General features: G+C 35.3%; 1 protein-coding gene across 16 annotated transcripts in view; it reads right to left on the bottom strand.

The window, feature by feature from the left end:
* MEF2C (myocyte enhancer factor 2C) overlaps positions 1-19,110 on the bottom strand; it is a 140,779-nt gene that overhangs the window by 63,701 nt on the left and 57,968 nt on the right. For 14 of the 16 annotated variants that reach the window (XM_063321409.1, XM_063321415.1, XM_063321411.1 and 11 more), the window contains 2 exons: positions 16,199-16,396; positions 3,792-3,995 (listed from right to left, as the gene is read on the bottom strand). In XM_063321409.1, coding sequence (XP_063177479.1) covers positions 3,792-3,995; positions 16,199-16,252 — 258 coding nt within the window. In that variant the 5' untranslated portion in view covers positions 16,253-16,396. Of the gene's footprint in view, positions 1-3,791; positions 3,996-16,198; positions 16,397-18,346; positions 18,365-19,110 lie in introns of those variants that run through there. The other 2 variants (XM_063321416.1, XM_063321410.1) reach the window with 2 other exon arrangements.

Raw genomic sequence — 19,110 nt, 5'->3', positions numbered from 1 at the left:
TGTGAGTGGTTTGGTGGGTGAGGACATAAAGGTTTCAGTAAAGGTTTCAGTTTTAAGAATCCGGTTAACTCTAAACAGAAGTCTCAGAATGAACTTTTTTTTTTTTGAGAACTAATATATATCATAAAACCTCCACACAGATTTTGATTAAGATTCACAAAAATTGTCAGTGTTGTTTAAAATGGATACACTTGACCGCTGAATGCAAATATTCATGAATACACACTGATTTTTAGTTACCTGTGGATGTTGAAAAGTATATTTACTGGGTAATAACAGAAACACATTCAGCTGGTAGATAATTTTTGTGATCTAAAGAACTCAGATATACCATAACATGCAATGATAAACTGCATGTTAATCAGCTCCATTTTGAATGAGGCAACTGTAAAAGACCATCTCAGTTACACTTATTACATATAAATAAAATAACTACATGTGTAAAGAAAGTATAAGCTATTTGTTTAAATCATCAAATCAAAAGAGTTCAGAGAATAACAGTAACTGAACTTTACAATTCTCTTAATATTAGCCACACCATTTTACATCATGACAGATGTAATCTGATCACATACCTGTAAGCTGGGTATAACCAAATTGCTTCATTTGCGGTGAAGTAAGTACTTTTAAGTATTTTTAAGTATTAAAATGAATGTAAAATAATTTTTTCTCTTGAAAAACAATGTAATGTTTGTTGATCAGAAGACACTTGGTGTCTTCTGATACTTCAAATAACAATTATGGCCTGAAGACTCATTCCTTCAGAAATGCTAAACATAATTAATCCTAGTAATTAAACTGAAAATGTCTGCTTAATAAAATTAACAGCTTTAGCCAGACCTACATGAAAATTCATGTAATTTTTCCATTTGAAAAGCAGTGGTTTAACTTAAAAGTAATTAACTAGATACTAAAGACCTACTCTTTTGATTTTCTTTGAATATGGATTGTTCAAAGATGTTATACCACATTCTAATGACTGATAACACAGTTCAACCACAACCAAAAGTAACTAAATAGTTAATATTATGCTGAACGTGAACAGAAATTGGATTCTAAATTGAAGACCTTTACACAGTTGACAGTTATATTTCAAATTTTCATGTCTACCTAAAAAAGTTTTCTTCCTCTAATACTGTGCAGAAATCTGTGAGCATAGTGATATCCTTTTCTTCCACTGAAATATAGTTATTGAACAGTCATTTAGTTGAAAATGATCAGATTTAATAACACTGTCTGAATCTCAGCTGCTGTTGATTGCTCTGGGAGAACAAGATTAAAAACTTTTAAGTGTGAAATCTAGCTGTCTGAAAGTGAAAAAAATGGACTCCGTACAAGGAAAATATGTGTAATGTAGTCAGTTTAACTGATCAATTTAAATATTTAAATATGTAGCAGATTTATATCCTGTACCTAAAAATATATCCAAACTACACTACGAGTCAAGACATTTCTGAGACTGCATACTTTCATGGACTCCATTTCTCTATTGCACTCGTAACTGAGATGTTAATTATCAAGTAAAGCCACGATAATATGAAACCTTTGTTCTGCACAAGTACTCCTTTGATCCTGAAACAGTACTGGCATTGGTGTGGCTTAAGTATTTTGCATCACAGGCAGAACACTGAAAAACGTAATAGCAAAACGATCAAATGACTGAATTCAGAGCTACGTAAAAACTACAAACAGGCACTTAATTTGGCCTTTTCTGTCTATTGTTAGATTACTCAATTTAAATAATGTTTATTTCAATTACCTACTTTTATTTGGCTCCTTTTAGACAAGTGAAAAGGGATGCCCACCAAATTTTGGGTATAGCCTGAAAATAACACACCTGCATGCAAAATTGCCTACCAGCCTATCCAAACTGGCCCACTATTTTTGCAAGAAAGGGACTTTGTTTGTGCTGAGTGCTCTTTCTCAAAATCTCAGAGTTATAACAAAATAGACATTATTTTAAATTTTACATTTTCAGTCATGTTTCTTGAAAAACCATCATCCTCATGATCAAAAGTATTCATTCATTGTGAAGCAAGTAATAAATCCCTAACTCCTGGCTTACTCACCTATTTCCACAAGAAAGCCTGCAGGAAGAAGTAAAGATATCACAGGAAACTTTTCCTGCTAAGAATATTCTGGCTTTTTGCCATTAAAAGAGGACAGGTCATTATTTTGGGGACAGAATTTAAATTCTGCTGGACAGGACATGGGCTTACCAGAGCTAGGTGACAGGAAAGGCTTCATGTCTATACAGGAGATTGGAAGTAAGAGAGGAAAAGAGATGATGGAGAGGAGGAAGAAATTATGTACTTTCCTCTTAGTCTTAACTCACATAAATTTTTGTTCTGCTGTCAGAACCTTATCCTCTCCTGATGGGGAAGAAAATCTGCTGGGAGATCATGAAGGAAGCAAAACAGTATCATCCTATATGATGACATGAGGACAGACAGAAAAGCAATGTATATTTCTGGGTTGCAGTTTTTGCCAATTTATGGTGGTCTGTCTGTGACATCTTGTAACAAGTCTAATAATGTCTATTATACAGTATTTTTTCTCCATCAAAAACATTTTATATGTGATTCACACACTTACTTTCTTCCATTGCTAGTCTCAAATACATGACTAACCCAGGTGAAGATTCCAAAAGCAGCAAAGTCCCATTTTAGACAACATCCAGATTAGTTAAAAATATGAAACTAACACCTTTAAAAAGATCTGAAGTAATCTAAGTGTATAGGCCAAGGCATTCAGTAGCATTTATGAATAAATTTTCACTGATCTTTAAGACAGGAACTCATCCTTCCAGTACTTTTTTAAATGATCCTGTTAGATGCCTAATCGCTGACAGGAGTTGAGTAAGTCACATAAGCGATTTTTTAGATTTCACTCTGAGTGTTTTGCTATTACAACAAAATCATTGAAAGCTTCATTTATTTTGCATGGCTTGAATCTTAATGTGATTATAAATTAAACTGACTTTTCTGCAAATATTAGAAGCTTAATATTGAAAATCTTAAATTTTAATTAATAATTTTCAGTAATTGTAAATACAAGTTGCCCTACATAATTATTTTTTTTTAAATAATTAAAAGGTGTCTCTAGCATTCTGATAGTATTGCTTTGATCCTGTTATTATTTAATTATGGTAACAGCATTTTGTGTTGGGTAGCTGAAATGTTTGTTACTGTGCAGCTCATACGTAAACTTTTCTTGCATTTTATTAAACCTCCTTCCTCTGTAAGTAATCAAAAAGCTAAACAAGTCAGGCAGTCAAATGCCTTAAAGCAGTGATTCTAAACCTTTTTCTTCCACATCCTTTACAATGCATTTTATTTCCTACTGGACGGAGGACATGATAACTTTCGGAGTGATGAGACAAGGCACACAATGTTTTCTGGACAGCATGTCAGCGAGAGTGATTAGGGGACAAGGGGGAGATTCGGCTGGGGGGTACTGGTCGAGGCACGGAGAGGTCTAACGGGACAAAGGGACAAAGCAGCACAGAAAGCTGGATGGCAGAGATCCCATCGCAGGAGTTTCCACTGAGCACGTGAGACTCAGCAGGGTAAAACCTACAGGTCACAGAAGACTGGATTCCCTACAGACTCTGCCGCACCATCTCCCACCCCAACACCAACACTTGGTGGTCCCTGTTGTGCTCTCCTGCTGCTCTGACCCCTCCAGGTACATTCTACGACCCTTGAGAAAGATGATCAGGCCTCTCGCTTTGAGTACTTATGCCTCAGAGCAAAGTGAAAAAAGAATCCTCACAGAACAGAAAATCTTACCTCAACAATATCTGAATTCGTTCGACTCTCATGCGGCTCGTTGTACTCAGTATACTTCAGCAACACTTTGTCCATATCAGTGCTGGCATACTGGAACAGTTTGTTGGTGCTGTTGAAGATGATCAGAGCAATCTCACAGTCGCACAGAACACTCAGCTCATAAGCCTTCTTCATTAACCCAAATTTCCTCTTTGTAAATGTCACCTGGAAAAAGGGAAAAAAAAGGTCCATCAAAAATCCCCAAGCTGGTCTTTTTACTCCTCCTTCTTTCTTTGGAAATATGACGTGTGACTGCTTTAGTCTTTGAATTGAACATGCTCAGGAGGCAAATGCATAAATATAAATATAGTTCAAAAATAGAATGTAAGTACGCCTGTGTATTATGTAAGTGAGGAAATATACCTAATTCTCACTGCACAAAACTCGAGTTACAGGTAAAAAGCATGGGATGTTTTCATTAAGTAGCACCATGAAGTGTTAATACTGCATCCTTCTCTGTAACTTTTTAATTCATATACTCTTTATACTGCATACGTCTTTACCATCAATATTTTAAAACTGCACCTCAGATTTGAAGCTGTAAATAGGCTGAACATGTGGATTCGAATCTTATTTCTGATAGTCATTGACTTTGATTCCATGCTCCCCAACTCCTCACAGATTTTTAGTGGAACAAATTATTTCACACCAAATTAAGCTGTGGGAAACAGATACTTTGTTCATATAAACACACTCACAATAGTTTTGAAGAAATATCTAGTGTTAAAAGTTCAAATGCTCATGTGAGAAATGAGAAATAGAAAGCAAGAATGAAGAATAGCTGTCCAGCAACAAATACCACCTTTGAAACAAGGTCTTTTCTAAACAAAGATACTTCAGCATACTTTATTTCGTTTCAAATTAGATGCTCAGAAATACGAACTGGCCTTTTGTTACTACAAAGGACTTTGGGTCATATTACATAGGAAGAAATAGGGATGAGCTTCTAAGTTCTCAGTGGGCTAGTTAATGCCCTGACATGATGCGAAAACTAGGCGGTATGAAAAATATTGTTACTCTGTACAAAACCACAATTTTCCACAGGGACTGTTTTGACAACGAAAGACCTGCACATCAAATAATTTTTTTTCCTCTTCTCTGCACTAGCTTACAAGTTCCAGTAAGACATGTGACTTAGAATAAGAAACTACCATGAGCTGTTTAAGCTAATTGTATGGTTGAATTTTATTCCTCCTTCTGTTTCTTCATATATGCAATTTCCATTAAGTGTATACGATGACTGTGATTTTTTTTTTTACGTCTATTTTTTTCTCTACTGATTTTCAGTGACAAGAATTTTTAAGATGAAAATATGGTTTTGCTAAGCCTATTATTAATCAAATTTAACATGTAGTCAAGGTATTTGATATGTCAAGGACAGGCATGCAACCAAGTTTATAGGTCTGCCTAATCCGGCACTTGTTGCTACCATTCCTTAATACCCATAAAGCAGTAGCACCTCTGCACTTTAATGCTGAGGCAAGAAGATTTGTCTGTACAGGGTTCATATGGCTGCTGTTTTATCTTGTCACACTCCTAATGCAAGTTAATGCTAACTGCGACCCCAGACTACCTCAAAATCCCAGCACGTCAGGCCACGGAAAACGTGACCTTTAAGTATTGCTAATCCCTGTTTGCTTGTCCCTCTCAGAAAGATGAGGCTCTGTGCCAATACTATGAACATTTATTCTCCCAAATGTATACTGAATGTTATTCCTCTCATTGTCATTTCAATCTCTTTAGCCTCTGTCAACAAACTGCTAAGAAAAGACGGATTGCCATTAAATACAATTATTCAAGCATTTTAAAAACACACTTTCCACAGCACTAGTCTCAAGTACGCTTAATTGGTAGTAAGTTATTTCTAAATTTGTCTGTCTCAATGGCTTTTGATATTTGGAATGAATAATGAGATAGGTAACAAAACTTCATTCCAATTCTCAAAAAGACCCTAGTCTTTCAAACACTCCTTTCATGTTTTCTCTGATTACAGAAAATTGCAATGCATTTGTTGAAACATATATCTATATATAAAAGCATGTTTTAGAAAAAGCTAAACATACAGAAAATAAAATGTACTAACTCAACATACTTTTCTGCATCTAAAATGCCTTTCAATCAACTTTTTGACCACAGTGCTGTAGGTGGAGTGTCTCTGTACAGTATGGTTTCTGTTGCACATAAACCTCAGAATTTAGCATGTTACAGCTTCTTACCATCAAAGTACACTCCAGTACAGAAATATCTTTAAAGCCACTGTTTGTGTTTACTGTTAGGTGCTCCTGAACATTTAGAATAACCACACAGCTGTGCTGAACGGCACATACTTATTTCATAATACTTATCACCAGAATGATATTGGTTAGAGTTCCTTTTTGCGGAAAGTGAAAAGATCTTTTTTTTTCTCTTTCTTTAAAATATAATCTTAATTACTCTGAATTTGATTTGTTTTTAAATCCTTGATCTTTCTAACATTTTCTAAATCTATCAGATAATGCTTTCTGTCACTGCTGATAAATGCATTTAAAAACCTGTATCTACTACTGTTTCTCTGGTGATCTGGAATATTACTTTTCTTTTTAAACTTGCCATTCATTATGGCTTATCTTTACGTATATACATTACATAGATGTATGTATGTAAATTTATCATGCTTTTACAACAATGTATAGTACAGGTGAACTTGTATTTTCAAATGTATAGTGAAAGGTCAGTAACTTCAGGAAAGATTAAGAATACTCTTCAAGCCATTCAAAAACAATGATAGTTTTTCATACTTTCTTCTATGTGGCTACATAAGGAAGATGAATATACTTCTCTTCCATATGCTAAAATATTTTTGTGAGCAATATAAGTAGACAGCATCTTTATTACTTATCTTTTTTTGTGTCTCAATTTGTTAACTATTTGTTATGTTAACCATACTCACCCAATCTAAAAGTATCTAATAAATATTGGCTAAGGTAACAGATAATCTAGTATTGCAGAAATTTTTGCTGAGTGGTAAAAATGAGCACAAATTATTCAGAACATTTGGTCTCTTTTGTCTGGGTGGAAGGCAGTGTGCAACCTGTGCTTAATAAGCTTTGACTATACTTGAACTGACTCAGTGCCGACAATGAACAAGACACACACAACCCGCATGAACAGAAGTTTTTGAGTAGCTGTAGCTGCAGTACCAAAAAATCCAGGTGGTCCCATAGTCTTATTGTCATATACTGCATTAAAGTTCTCAGTCATGATAGCATCATATAACAACAGAAAATGTCATTTTGTCATTTGACATAAAGAACACGAGCAAAACTGAAAGAAAACACACATACAGTGAGACGATTCATCAACATATTTAAAAAAGGACATCCAAAAAAGTGCATCCATTTCAATATGTGTTTAACTTCTTTTCAGGAGCAAGAATCAAATCACTACATTTTCTTTCCTGATGACAGTAGTCAAGATATGATTAATTAACCCTGCTGTCTATACCACTGCTAATTTGTAGGTGGTTTTCTGTTCACAAATTTTCTCCTTTTCAGGAGAATGATAGGCAATTTAGGAAGTCCTTCTCTTTTGGGGGCATAATATTTTATAACGACAGTGCGAGAACTGGGGAGAATGAAAATGGAGTGGAGGGAGCAAGTGGAACAGATAAGAGGCCAGCATTCAAGTGTCTTTAAAACCTTTTAAAACATGTGTATATAAATCATAAGGTTTGAAACACTGACAATATTTTCTACATACTGTTATGAGGCACTTTTATGCATAGTTTTACATGTATTGCAAAAGGAGCAGTGTGCGGAGAGGACCACATTTACCTCTGAAACATACTAAAAAATAACCTAATTCCATCCCTTCATATTAACTGAAAACCCACTAGTCTATCACTATTTGTCTCAGTGCTATGGTTATTTTACTTATTTAAAGGTTATTTTTAAAAATTTGAGGGCCAAACTGCCCTCAGAACCGCAGTGGCAGTACTGAGAGGGTAGGAGACTAAAGCCTGCAGTATTTTTGTATATGAAGACGCATAAATGCTGATGACTTTATAGAGGCCATAAGCAAATCAGATGCTGCTCTCAAGAATTGGGAAAACCGAAAAAAACCCAAAACCCAACAGTGAAGTAGCCAGCTTCCAACTTCCTTGATATAAATCAAGGCGAGCTTTTTATATATTTTGGATTAAATTCTGACTAAAGGTGAAACCCGCAGTATGTGCTAAAGGAAAGGCATTGACAAAAGAGGATTTTTAAAAGGACATTTTTCCACTTCAGCTCTGGCTGTTCTTCAACACCATGGAAACACCTCTCCACTAGCTCTTCATGCATAAAGCTGGAAGAGTATTCTGAGAGGTGGTTCATGGACTAGTCATTGCAATGTCTGTAAGTGGGGCTGCAGACAGCCCGAATTCAAGTGTGCATATCACACACTCTGATATGCTCCATTTAGAGGGGAACCTGGCCCAGAGAGCAGACTTTTTTGTTTACTCGCTAGTAGGTAAAACTTACCTAAATAAACTAGAAGGTAATGTTGCTTGGTTGCGAGTATAAATTCTTTCATGTGCTGAAATTTAAATTTAAATGTGTATGTGTGTAAATGGTGATAGTGGCCACTGGTAATAGTCTTTATTTAGCTGCATTTGTAACAACAATTATGTGTTTCTTATAAATGTTAATAGATCAGTGAAGGAACAGAAGCAGCGATAAATACTCCCATTTAATGAATGCAGCCTTCAGGACACATTATTTATCTTTGTTGCAATGGAGTTTTGTTTCTTTCTGTATTTTGTGGTGAGAGTTGGTTTTGGATTATTGTATTTTATTTTATTTTTGTTTTTAATTCAGGTCCTTCTAGTGCTTTTTCTGAAATCTCACACACTCCAAGAGGCTGAGCCATAACAGCACTCCGTATTTGTCACTAGCGTATGTGCTACCATTTTGTGTTTTCAAAGTAGCAGTCCTGTGATCTTTCAAGCAATTCAGTCCAGCCACTGGCAAAATATCAGTGTTCTGCTTACGTCTTCCTATCCTGATTATAAAGATATAGAGCTGCTGACATAGGAAAATGAGAGAAACAGGGCATTTGCACATAATCCTTCCAATATACGTTTCCTGCCATTAAACATGTATGAGTGACTAGAGAAAATCAGGGACCATTGATGCACAGAAGTATCTGTGCACAGACACAATGTCTACGGACACTGCCTGGTCAAGAAGAAATATTGTTCTGTTTGTCCTTACTTCATCTGGAATGTCTAAATCTGACTCAGAGACTAGAGCAAGCACGGTAGGTAGTATGTATGTGACAAACAGAAGGTACTACATGAGTGATCTACCTAACTTCAAACATAATAAAGTCAAGTTGGCCATGTGCAAACCAAGGAGCTCTTGACTAAAATGTCACTGCCAGGCACCTAATCCTATCATATGTAGAAACCCCAAATAACTACTGGAGAGACAAGGGCTCTTGTCATATCCTCTCTTCCTTTCCTCCTATTTGATTTTTGTTTAGATCTGTTTGTCATATGAAGAGGCCAAGCTGCAACAATCTTTACAGTAACCCCCAGTGGGTCTGTGAAGCAGCACCAGTGGAGGACTCGCCCGAGACAAACCTTCCTTTATACAATAACCGAGCATGCCATATTAAATGAAAGGCCCCTTAAAGAGCAGTGAAGGGCCTTCAGCAGCCTGCTTCCATGTTCTTATAACCCTCCAGCAAAACTTACAGGCATGAGACAGCAGTGATTTATGCTGGTAAAAGAGCTATTGTCCCGGATGAATAGTCTGGATAAAGAGGAGTTCTAAGCAGGATGCCCTAAAATTGCTATAACAACTAAAATGTTCACGATCAATCCGTATTAAAAAAAGGGTTTTGTACTTATGTGTTACTCCCCATTTTTAGCATATTAGTACATAAATAACAGATCAAATACTTAAAATAGTGATATTATTCAGTCTGCCCAAATTCAATACATGATGGTGGATCTCTTATACAAATTTTTTCTTTGTAAGTAAAGAGAGGAGAGATAATTGGAAGATGTGTTAATTAACAGATGATATAGCAACTCATAAATTAGTAGGTTAGGCAATATCAATATGCTTCCCACTTTAACTTACAAATTAAGATCTAAAACCAGACTGGAATGCAAGAGTAATAATGGTTAAACTCTGATACTTCATTTCCTTTTATTGAATCAGAGAGATAAGATTAAGTCCATAACATATAGATATACAGATAGGTACGTATTTTAAGCAAAAAAAATCACCTCTATCAAAAACACAATAGCTAACACAATATACAAGAAAACTGAGGGGTTTTTTTCGGTATGCTATCACCAGTTCTGGCAGGTACAAATAGATGTTTAGGGTAAAAAACATGTTTACTAGTTCTGTGCTGCTAAAATGTTCATAAGGTAAAGGTCAAAGAATATTTCATTCCCTGCTGAGCAAATGGTCAGGAAGCACATTTGTCTGCATTTCCTGTCATAACAGGAAGAGTGTAACTTCTTCCTCTCCACAATGGCTTCAGTTCTGCTTCCCACCTCCAGCTCTTTCTCCCCCAGGGCTTTCCGAACCATTCCTTGCAAGACAGCAAGGCTGTGCCTGTGTCTGCACTGGTTTTCAGCTCTGCTGTGCTGGCAGATGCCTCATTCACCACTGCGCTCTCTTTACTTAGGCTTCTTGCTCACACTTCAAATTAAAAGTAATTTGACCTAAATATTTACCTTATGCTAATTCACTCTAAATTATGCTCAGAACATACATGCTTGTAATACAAGCACACTTAAGCTTAAATATAATACATTCTAGAAATTCACGGTTCAGTTCAGCAGCTCTCTTAAAACTTTACTTCTCAAGTAGTCTGGCATAATGTGAAAAGTGCTGCCAGAGTTGCAAAGATCACTACAATTTAGAAGTCATGAAATCTTGGGCTGTATTCTTCGCTTACCGAAACCTAACATTACCTCTGAAAAAAACAGGACCAGGGCCTAACTGTAATGCCATATTCCAAATATATGTTTTATTGCGTGCAATTTAATGTGAACAAGAGAAGGAATTCAAATATGTAAAAGATAAAAAGCATGTGGTGTTTAAGACAAAGGTTCATTGAACAGAATGATGCTTAGTTGCATAGTTAAGCAGTTATGTTTTCATATGAAAACACTTCCCTGGGGAAAAAAAATAATAAAATCATAAGTTGGATAAAATGGAGACACCCCGTGAGGGAAGGCTGAAAATATCAAGAAATTGGTGAAAAAATTTTTCTATCATCTGTCTAACTTGTGCTCATTTTAGCACTAATATGCAAGGCTCTTCTGCCTTTCTACAGGGGAGTTTCTGATTCAGCCGATAGTCTCTTACTCTTTCCTTTTAAATAGAGCTGAAACACAGATAAAAATAGACACACGAGGCTGAAATTAGTTTTGAAACTAGCAGCATTAGGTATCGAAGTCAGTAGAACAAATCTAGGTCTTCCTGCAAACGGTCATTTCCCTCCAGGATATTCTTCCCCTGCCCCATAACCTCACTTTACTTATCTGCTTTAATTTGTTCTCTATTGAGCTGATAACTGCAGTAAGTCTTGGTTTATAGCTGTACAGATTTGCTGGAATCAAGTAATGGTAAAAAAGCTACGCATGAAAAAGTTAAACAGCAAGTGTTTGTTACTGTCGTACCCTATAGAATTGCACAGACCTGATACTTTAAAAAGACTGTCTTACTATTTAAGACCCGTAATACTGAAGTGTGCACTTCCTATGGTATTTAATAACACTGAAGCTCCCAGCAGTCTGTTACAAATTGAAAGAGATGTTTTAAACAGTATGCAGAATCATTAGCTAAGCTCAACTTGGTTTTAACTGTGATTCTGACAACAGCATGCTTCGCAAGCAGGGAAAAAAATGCAGAACTAATGAGCAAGACGACCAGAGGGATAAAAAATGGTGGATCACCATGTAAGACCTGCTATTTCTTAATACTAAATAGAAAAAACAGTGGATTAAAAGCAAGAGGGTGTTCCAGACCCAATACCAGAATGTCATTGGGTCAATACGCCCTTTTTCCTGGGTAAATGTACCTCTGGATTTAGCTTACAGACCACGGATTTAATGAGATATTTTGTAAGTGACCTTGTAGAACAGTAATACAATATCATTTACGTCATTACACCTATTTATTTTAGGCCTGGGTAGCCCTGCCTGGACTGTTGCAAAGAGAGTTCCAGATGATCCCAGCCTACAGCAGGCCACAAAAGGCCTTCATTAAAACTAATAAAATATTTCAAACTGATGAAAAACAAACCGAAAAAATACAAGGACTTTTCTGAGGGGGACGAACGCTGTTTTTCCTTCATGTGTTGACCATAACAGAGCTAGTTGAATTATTTCTTTCAATTAAGAAAACACACGAAAATAAAGTTCACTCATGTTTTTGAAAATGCCCTTCCTCTTTTGTTTTTTTTTTAAACAAACCAGAATTCTTCACAGCAGTCTTCTCCAATCTGCCCAATCGAAATATCTGCACTAAGAACTTGTAGTGGTCAGAAGCTTCCAACATCAGATGCCAGTGCTAATATTTTTAGCTGTTGGTTCTATTGGTGATGGAACTAATATCATGTATGCAGTCTACAAATATGGGCTGTTCACAAGGCTACCACGATCTTACGAGCCTCACCAACACCACCAGAGATTCGTTCCATGTTTTTGAAGACCATATTATCCAGTGTTGCAATAATAAAAATAAAGTCCCTGGTCACATTGGCTGCTTATAACAGAATTCTCTTGAGAGTTTTCATTTCCATTTAATATCATGATGGTAACTAAACTACACAAATAAATACACATTTACTCTAGCTGTGGCAGTTACTTATACTCCTTCTCCCTGTGGCTTAGAGCACAGTGAATGGGAATTTTTCAGATGGGCTTTTCTGAAACTTTCACAACTTTCAAAGAGAATCTGTGATCACTCACAGAAGATTCAAACATCCTTGCTACCTTTGTCACCACACGGTAACTATGAGGGCTAGGAAAATACAGCCAACTGTCAGCCCACATAAAACAACATTAAATTAATGGCTCCTCCTAGTTAAAAGCCTGAATTCTGTGCTCACTGAAGTCAATGACAGAGCTCTTATGCAGTCCAGGGTAAGAGAACTGGACCTCTAATGTCTAGGTTGCAGTAGTTTTCCTTTAACTTATCCCAAAATGTCTAAGTTTCAAATAGTTTTTGGAAAAGTGCAGATCATATCCCCCTGTTGCACATTTCTATGAGATTTGCAGACAGACATCTGACTCTGGACAGTTTCAGCTTACATTTGTTACCAGTATGGTCACTAAAGTACACAAATGCAACCAACTAGACTTGCTCAGAAGAAATCCTCTTGAAGGGAGGTCAGCACTATTTTTGTCCTTCCCAATCCACTCTCACAAGCACTTTGAACAGTAGGGGAGTCTCCTACCATAGCAGACAGTAGTTGTGGAAGAAAACAGCTGTTACACTGATAGAACAAGTACTCCATTCAATGGTTAATGTAAATAGCTAGTCAGGACACTGAGCAAAAGTGGAAACGCAAGAACAAAAACCACCTTCCACAGGCCTTGTAACAACTTAAACCCTTTTGCAAAACCCCTTTTATCCAAACAGATTCACCTTTGCACTGGGAGAGGGCAGACAAATTAAACTATTGCTATATCCCCTTATTTGATATGTGTTCCACCTATTTTTCCCTGCATGTGCTGTCCTGCAGAGAATTTATGTGCTTGAAAACAGCTGAGGATGCACTATTCATGTGTATCATATTCCTGTCTAACATGCCTTGTATTGTGAAACCACACTGAGTTTGAATATAAGAAACAGTAAAGCAGTTTCCAGTCAACAGATTTGGTGCTGTTCTTGCAAACAGCAAATCTTTCGGTGAGGCAGTAAGAAGGAAAAGAAAGCAGTCTTGTAAACTGCATCCATATAAATGGAGCTACAAATAAACCTTGTGGAACCATACTTCAGCTTGGATCTTAATTTTATTAATCAAAAACTTTTAACCTTCCCCCCCCCCCCCCCCCCGAGCAACCTTTTAATCTTTTCTATTCATGCAAATACTCAATGTCATTAAATAAAAAAATAATATAGCATATAGACCAATTACCATTTTAAGACTACTGTAAGTGTCTAAGTTAGAAAACAAATAAACTGACACCGCCTCACTCAAGCAGTGATAGCTCATGGAATATATTATATTTTAAGAAACAGTAAGGCTTGTGAAACAGTATTTCTCATACAAATGGTTAAAAGAACCGTCACCTATTAGTGAAAATCCAGTTGTATTTAATCATATGTATATCACTTCAATTAAAAAGCTTGATCCCACAGTCCAAGTGACTCAATGGAAACCTTTTCATTGGCTTCACCGAGCTTTAAATGAGGGCACTCAATGCAAAGAGAATAAAACCAGTAGAAACACCTTCTAAACTATGTTTCAGTATTTTAGTAGAAATGAGAAGTAGAATCAAGCAAATTATTCTATATGTGGAGGGTAAAGTAATGTAAATCTGTACCTTCAGACTCACAGAGACTAATCAACACGATTGATATTATCAAAGATAATCAAAGATAAACACTTTCTTCACTAACACTACGGTTGTTAGTATTCCAGTGTTACAGTTTTATTTATAATTATTAGTTCTGAAAGCTGATGCTAGAGGTCTTGATACTCTGCAGTGAATGAACTGAAAGACTAGCTTCCTTCATTTTTTAAAATAAATTTAGCCCCTTGAGAGATATCTCTTTGACAAAATTGGGGATTAAGTTCTCCATAAATCCTCTATTTGAGTAAGCAACTTGACACTGAAGCTCTTGTATAAACTAATGTTACTAATGGCAAAATTTTGTAGTATCATTTGCAAAATAATTCACGTTCACTTCCAAAAAAATCCAGGATAGTATGGGAAAGTTCCAAACAACTACTGTCTTAATGTTTAATGATAAATTCAGTTCAATATTTCAAATATAATTTCAACTCCAAACTATGGAACAATTAAACTAAATGTGGTTGTGGTTTTATATTCATAGAATTACTGTTTTTTGGCTTGGCCCACAGCAATAGGCAACCTTTAGGGAAAACACAAAATTTATCCATCATAAATATAATTTTCCTTTTAAACATGATTTTCTGCCATGGAGAACACAAGTAATTACTAACACTACAGAATTTAAAGATTCTGGGAAAGCGTATTTAAAGATTATAATTTGTTGTTATGTCTAGGTTGAATTTGTTATGGTTTTATAAAATCCTTGAAGACTAAAAACATAATAACTTCTTAAAACACAACATGAATATATGAAAAAATTTACAGATCAAATGAATACACTAATATATTAATAGTAATGTAGTATCAAGTTCTTAAAAAACAGCTACCGAAGATTACTCCAAAATTGCAGCTACGTGCATGAAGAACACTAACCATAGTGTTAAATAATTTTATGAAGAGTTTCCCACACTTGTGAATCTCCAGTTTCAACAAAACATCCATCCATTTACATCAAATTTAAACAGCAGCAGCTTTTCACTGATTTTATTTTAAGATGCCAATTGTTGAATTTTATTTTTCTGAAAACAGGAAAGCAGTTTCTCTAATTTATGACCATATTTTAACTGGCAGAGATAGTGTTGATAATATGTGACAGCTACTCAGCCATTTTATCTAAAGCACTGGTAATAATTAATTAACCATTCCTGCTGGACATATTTAGCCATAGCATCAGTAACAGAGACTTTGTTTCATAACTACAACATGCCAATATTATTGTATGTGGGTTTTAGAATATGTTAGGCTACTCAAATTATTTTTAAAATTCAGACGGGAAAATTTGAGATTTTTTATGAAGTAGTGTCATTTTTATATGAAGGACATAAAAATAAAAACTGTAAAAATGTAGAAACAGGAATAATTTGGATCTATGAATTCAAATGCAAGTCCTCCTGCAAATAAACTCATAATAGTTCACAAAATACAGTACTAAAAGCCTGTATCCTGTAACAACTTGCAGATGGGCTTAACCACATATACTACACACTGAAGTCAAAGTGAGTGCAGAGGGGGCCCAATGTAGAGCACAGACATTAGTCTTTGTAGAATCAAGGCCTCAAGTAATAAATTCCTAACTACGCATGTTACTAAACTTGAAAAAACTGTGTGTGAGGTTTCTGGTTGTTTCCAAAAGTACTTTTGCTTTGATAGTCTTCCATACATTGTGTATATGTATACATATATGTAGGTATGTGTATATGTACACAAAGTTATCAACTTTTCAATCACTTATGAGAATAATTCACCTTAGAAATATAATATGATGTTCAAATACAGTATTTTTGCTACTTACCTGTCTGTTACGTTCATCCATAATCCTTGTAATCTGAATCTTTTTTCTCCCCATAGTCCCCGTTTTTTTTCCTCTCCTTCTTCCTTAAAATTATGTATTTTTCCCTTCTCTTTTCTTCCTCTTTCCCGTTTCCTCAAAACAAACCTCCTTCTTCTGCACTTGCACAACTCAGTTCACAGTCCCCTGCATCCGTTCCTGCTAAACACAGAAAAGAAATCAAATGTTACTACAAAATTGATAACTAGATGAAAGTTATTATATGGACCTGACCAAGCATCCTAATTATAATTTAGTATACAAGTAAATTATAGTAAAAATTTACTGCATCTATAAAATAAGTAATGCATAGAGAAATAATAATTTAATTCAAAGGCTTCTTTTTATGAACAAACCCATCAATATATCAAGAAATGAAGAAAAGGACTGAAATATACATTGCCAAAACTTTAACGGTATTAGGTGTCTCTAGTTTTAAATATCACTCACTGCTCTAATATGAAAAATTACCTAAATCAGAGAGTAAATGAACCTTTCTGTACCTGTGTATGCTAAGTAGGCCAGCTAATTCATTTCTGAAAGGGAAAACAATCTTGTGTTTTGACAGCAGAGGTGATAATGTCCCTCATTATGCAAATAGGATGGACCTTTATTAAAGTGTTACTTGATATATGAGAGATGTCAGCTACTTTAAATCCAAAATTTTTAACCTTATACTTTAAGAATATAGATTAGTGAAAGTATTGCTCAACATACTTGAAAAAAACCCGCCCGTAGTGCATTTTCCCTTATTTCATTTCAATATAAATTCTAAAAGGTTCTGACAAACTATTTATAACTAGAAAACACAAACATCTTTCCTTATAAAAATTCTTGCACCAAAAGTCAAGCTATATAGTACAGAATAATAGGGACAGATGATAATTTAAGAATGTTTTGAAAAATATTTTCACAGTTTTAGTAATGCACCAATACTAGCTCCCTGAACCTTACAACACTGGTTCTATAGCAAAACTACGGACACTTATATGCAATATATAAAAATACGTAATGCAGTACACATTCAGTATTGCACAAAATGTAATAAACCACAAAACTAATTTCTATCATATGCAAAGTACTTTTAAAAATAAAAGACTTGACAGAAATATAAGAAAATGCAGAAGTGATGTTCAGTCTAGTACAAAAGGATGCATTTTCCCCCCTTTTTTAACCTTCCTTTACTGTATTTTTATATTTATGTATTTTGAACAGAATTCATTTAAATGAAACAGTTCATTTGAATATCGAAGAGAAAAAAAATCTTAACAAGATTAATTTAAACTGGGTTTTTTTTAAGTTTTTATGTTAGATCCACAATGTATTAAAAATATTGCCTTGGAAATAAAAAATTAGTAATTTTAAAACAGTGGCTGGTGTTTCCTTATTTATTTTAAGCTCGTAGTCTCACAGCCAACCTGATCAATTCTCACAATATGTTACATAACACTAAGCCGATGTCCTGGCCATTTAATCCATTATTTGGCTCTGATTCAAAGCTACTGAGGTAGAAAAGCTAGATCTCGCTCATTCTGATCTTCGATTCTCTCTTGATTTTCTTTGCATACATAAAACTTTAAGGTGCTGAAGTGTTTTATCACTCTGAGAAAAAAATAAGTTAACAAATAAGCAGTCAGTCTGAGTTTTCTAACTAGGCACTATGATATAATTAATCTGCCGGGCAAAACAAATTTTCAAGATTAATACTTATACCTTTCTGTACATGAATGCCTTTTTATATTATTTGCTAGGCCTAAATCATTACCATAATGCAGAACATGGAACAATTCATATTGCCAATATAATAAAAAGTATAAAGACTGCAAAATTTTTTTTGCTGCTTTTCACTTCTTTGAAGACAGTTCAACTTCTCACTGCTTAAGACGACACAAAGGTGCTTGATCCTATTTACAACAAAAAATAGAAGTCCAAAACTTTGCTACTTAATCAACATAAGTTGATTAGATGTATTCATAAAACTTTTTTCCCAAACAAAGCGAGGAGACAGTCTTATCTGATATTCAGTGTTGACAAACAAACCCAGTCTATTTTTAGAAACAGTTTTAAATTTCCTCGGACTGGGTTTCTTTCCTGTTTTTCCTATAGTCTTACCTCTGATACAAAGAGCAAGTTAGAATGGTGTTTCCCATGCACATGCAGGACCCAAAGGAGTCTAGCAGGCTTTCTCTGTAACGGTAAGCCAATGCGCTAATCCACAGCAAATGCATATGGAACAATTTCCTTTCCTTTCATTCAGCTGAAGCCAGTAGCACTATCGGCTTACAGCACTACGCCTGCCTAAACTCTTATTCACTGCAAGGTGGAAGGTCAGGGTGGACAGATTAGAGCAGCGGTGACAGGTTAGCAAGGATGAGAGCTGCTCTGCAGATCAGGATGCTGATGCTGAGCGAGTTCAGAAAAATCACTGAATACTGAGAAAAATCTACCAGGAAGGACAAAAATCTTAGTGGAGGAGCAATATGTTGAGTCCCTCCCACACACTTCTCAGTTCCACATTTAAGACCAGTCTTCAAACAACAGAAGCTTTTACAGGCAGTTTGAAGTCAGAACACCTAAAATTCCTACGATCTACACAAAATTATCTTAAAAGTAGTTCATGCAACACTTGATGAGCAGAATTTTGTTCTTCATTACCTGTACTAATCCAGTAACTACACTAGTTTTAAGTAGAAAAATAGATGTGCAGGAAAATAAAGTTGCAGGGGTGCAAGGATGATTTGGTTATTAAATAATATCAGACAACCTGAGACAACCTGAAGGAGAAGACAGAATGTGTTAGGTCATATGTATCCAACATACAGTTTGCAAAGAAACATAATTTTGCTTCAGCAGGCAGCAGGTTAAGTTTTCTTGCC

Source organism: Chroicocephalus ridibundus, chromosome Z (genome assembly GCF_963924245.1).
Source record: "Chroicocephalus ridibundus chromosome Z, bChrRid1.1, whole genome shotgun sequence".
Classification (NCBI taxonomy): domain Eukaryota; kingdom Metazoa; phylum Chordata; class Aves; order Charadriiformes; family Laridae; genus Chroicocephalus; species Chroicocephalus ridibundus.
Note: the sequence above shows the minus strand (reverse complement) of the source record. Positions and strands in the feature narration are given on the sequence as shown.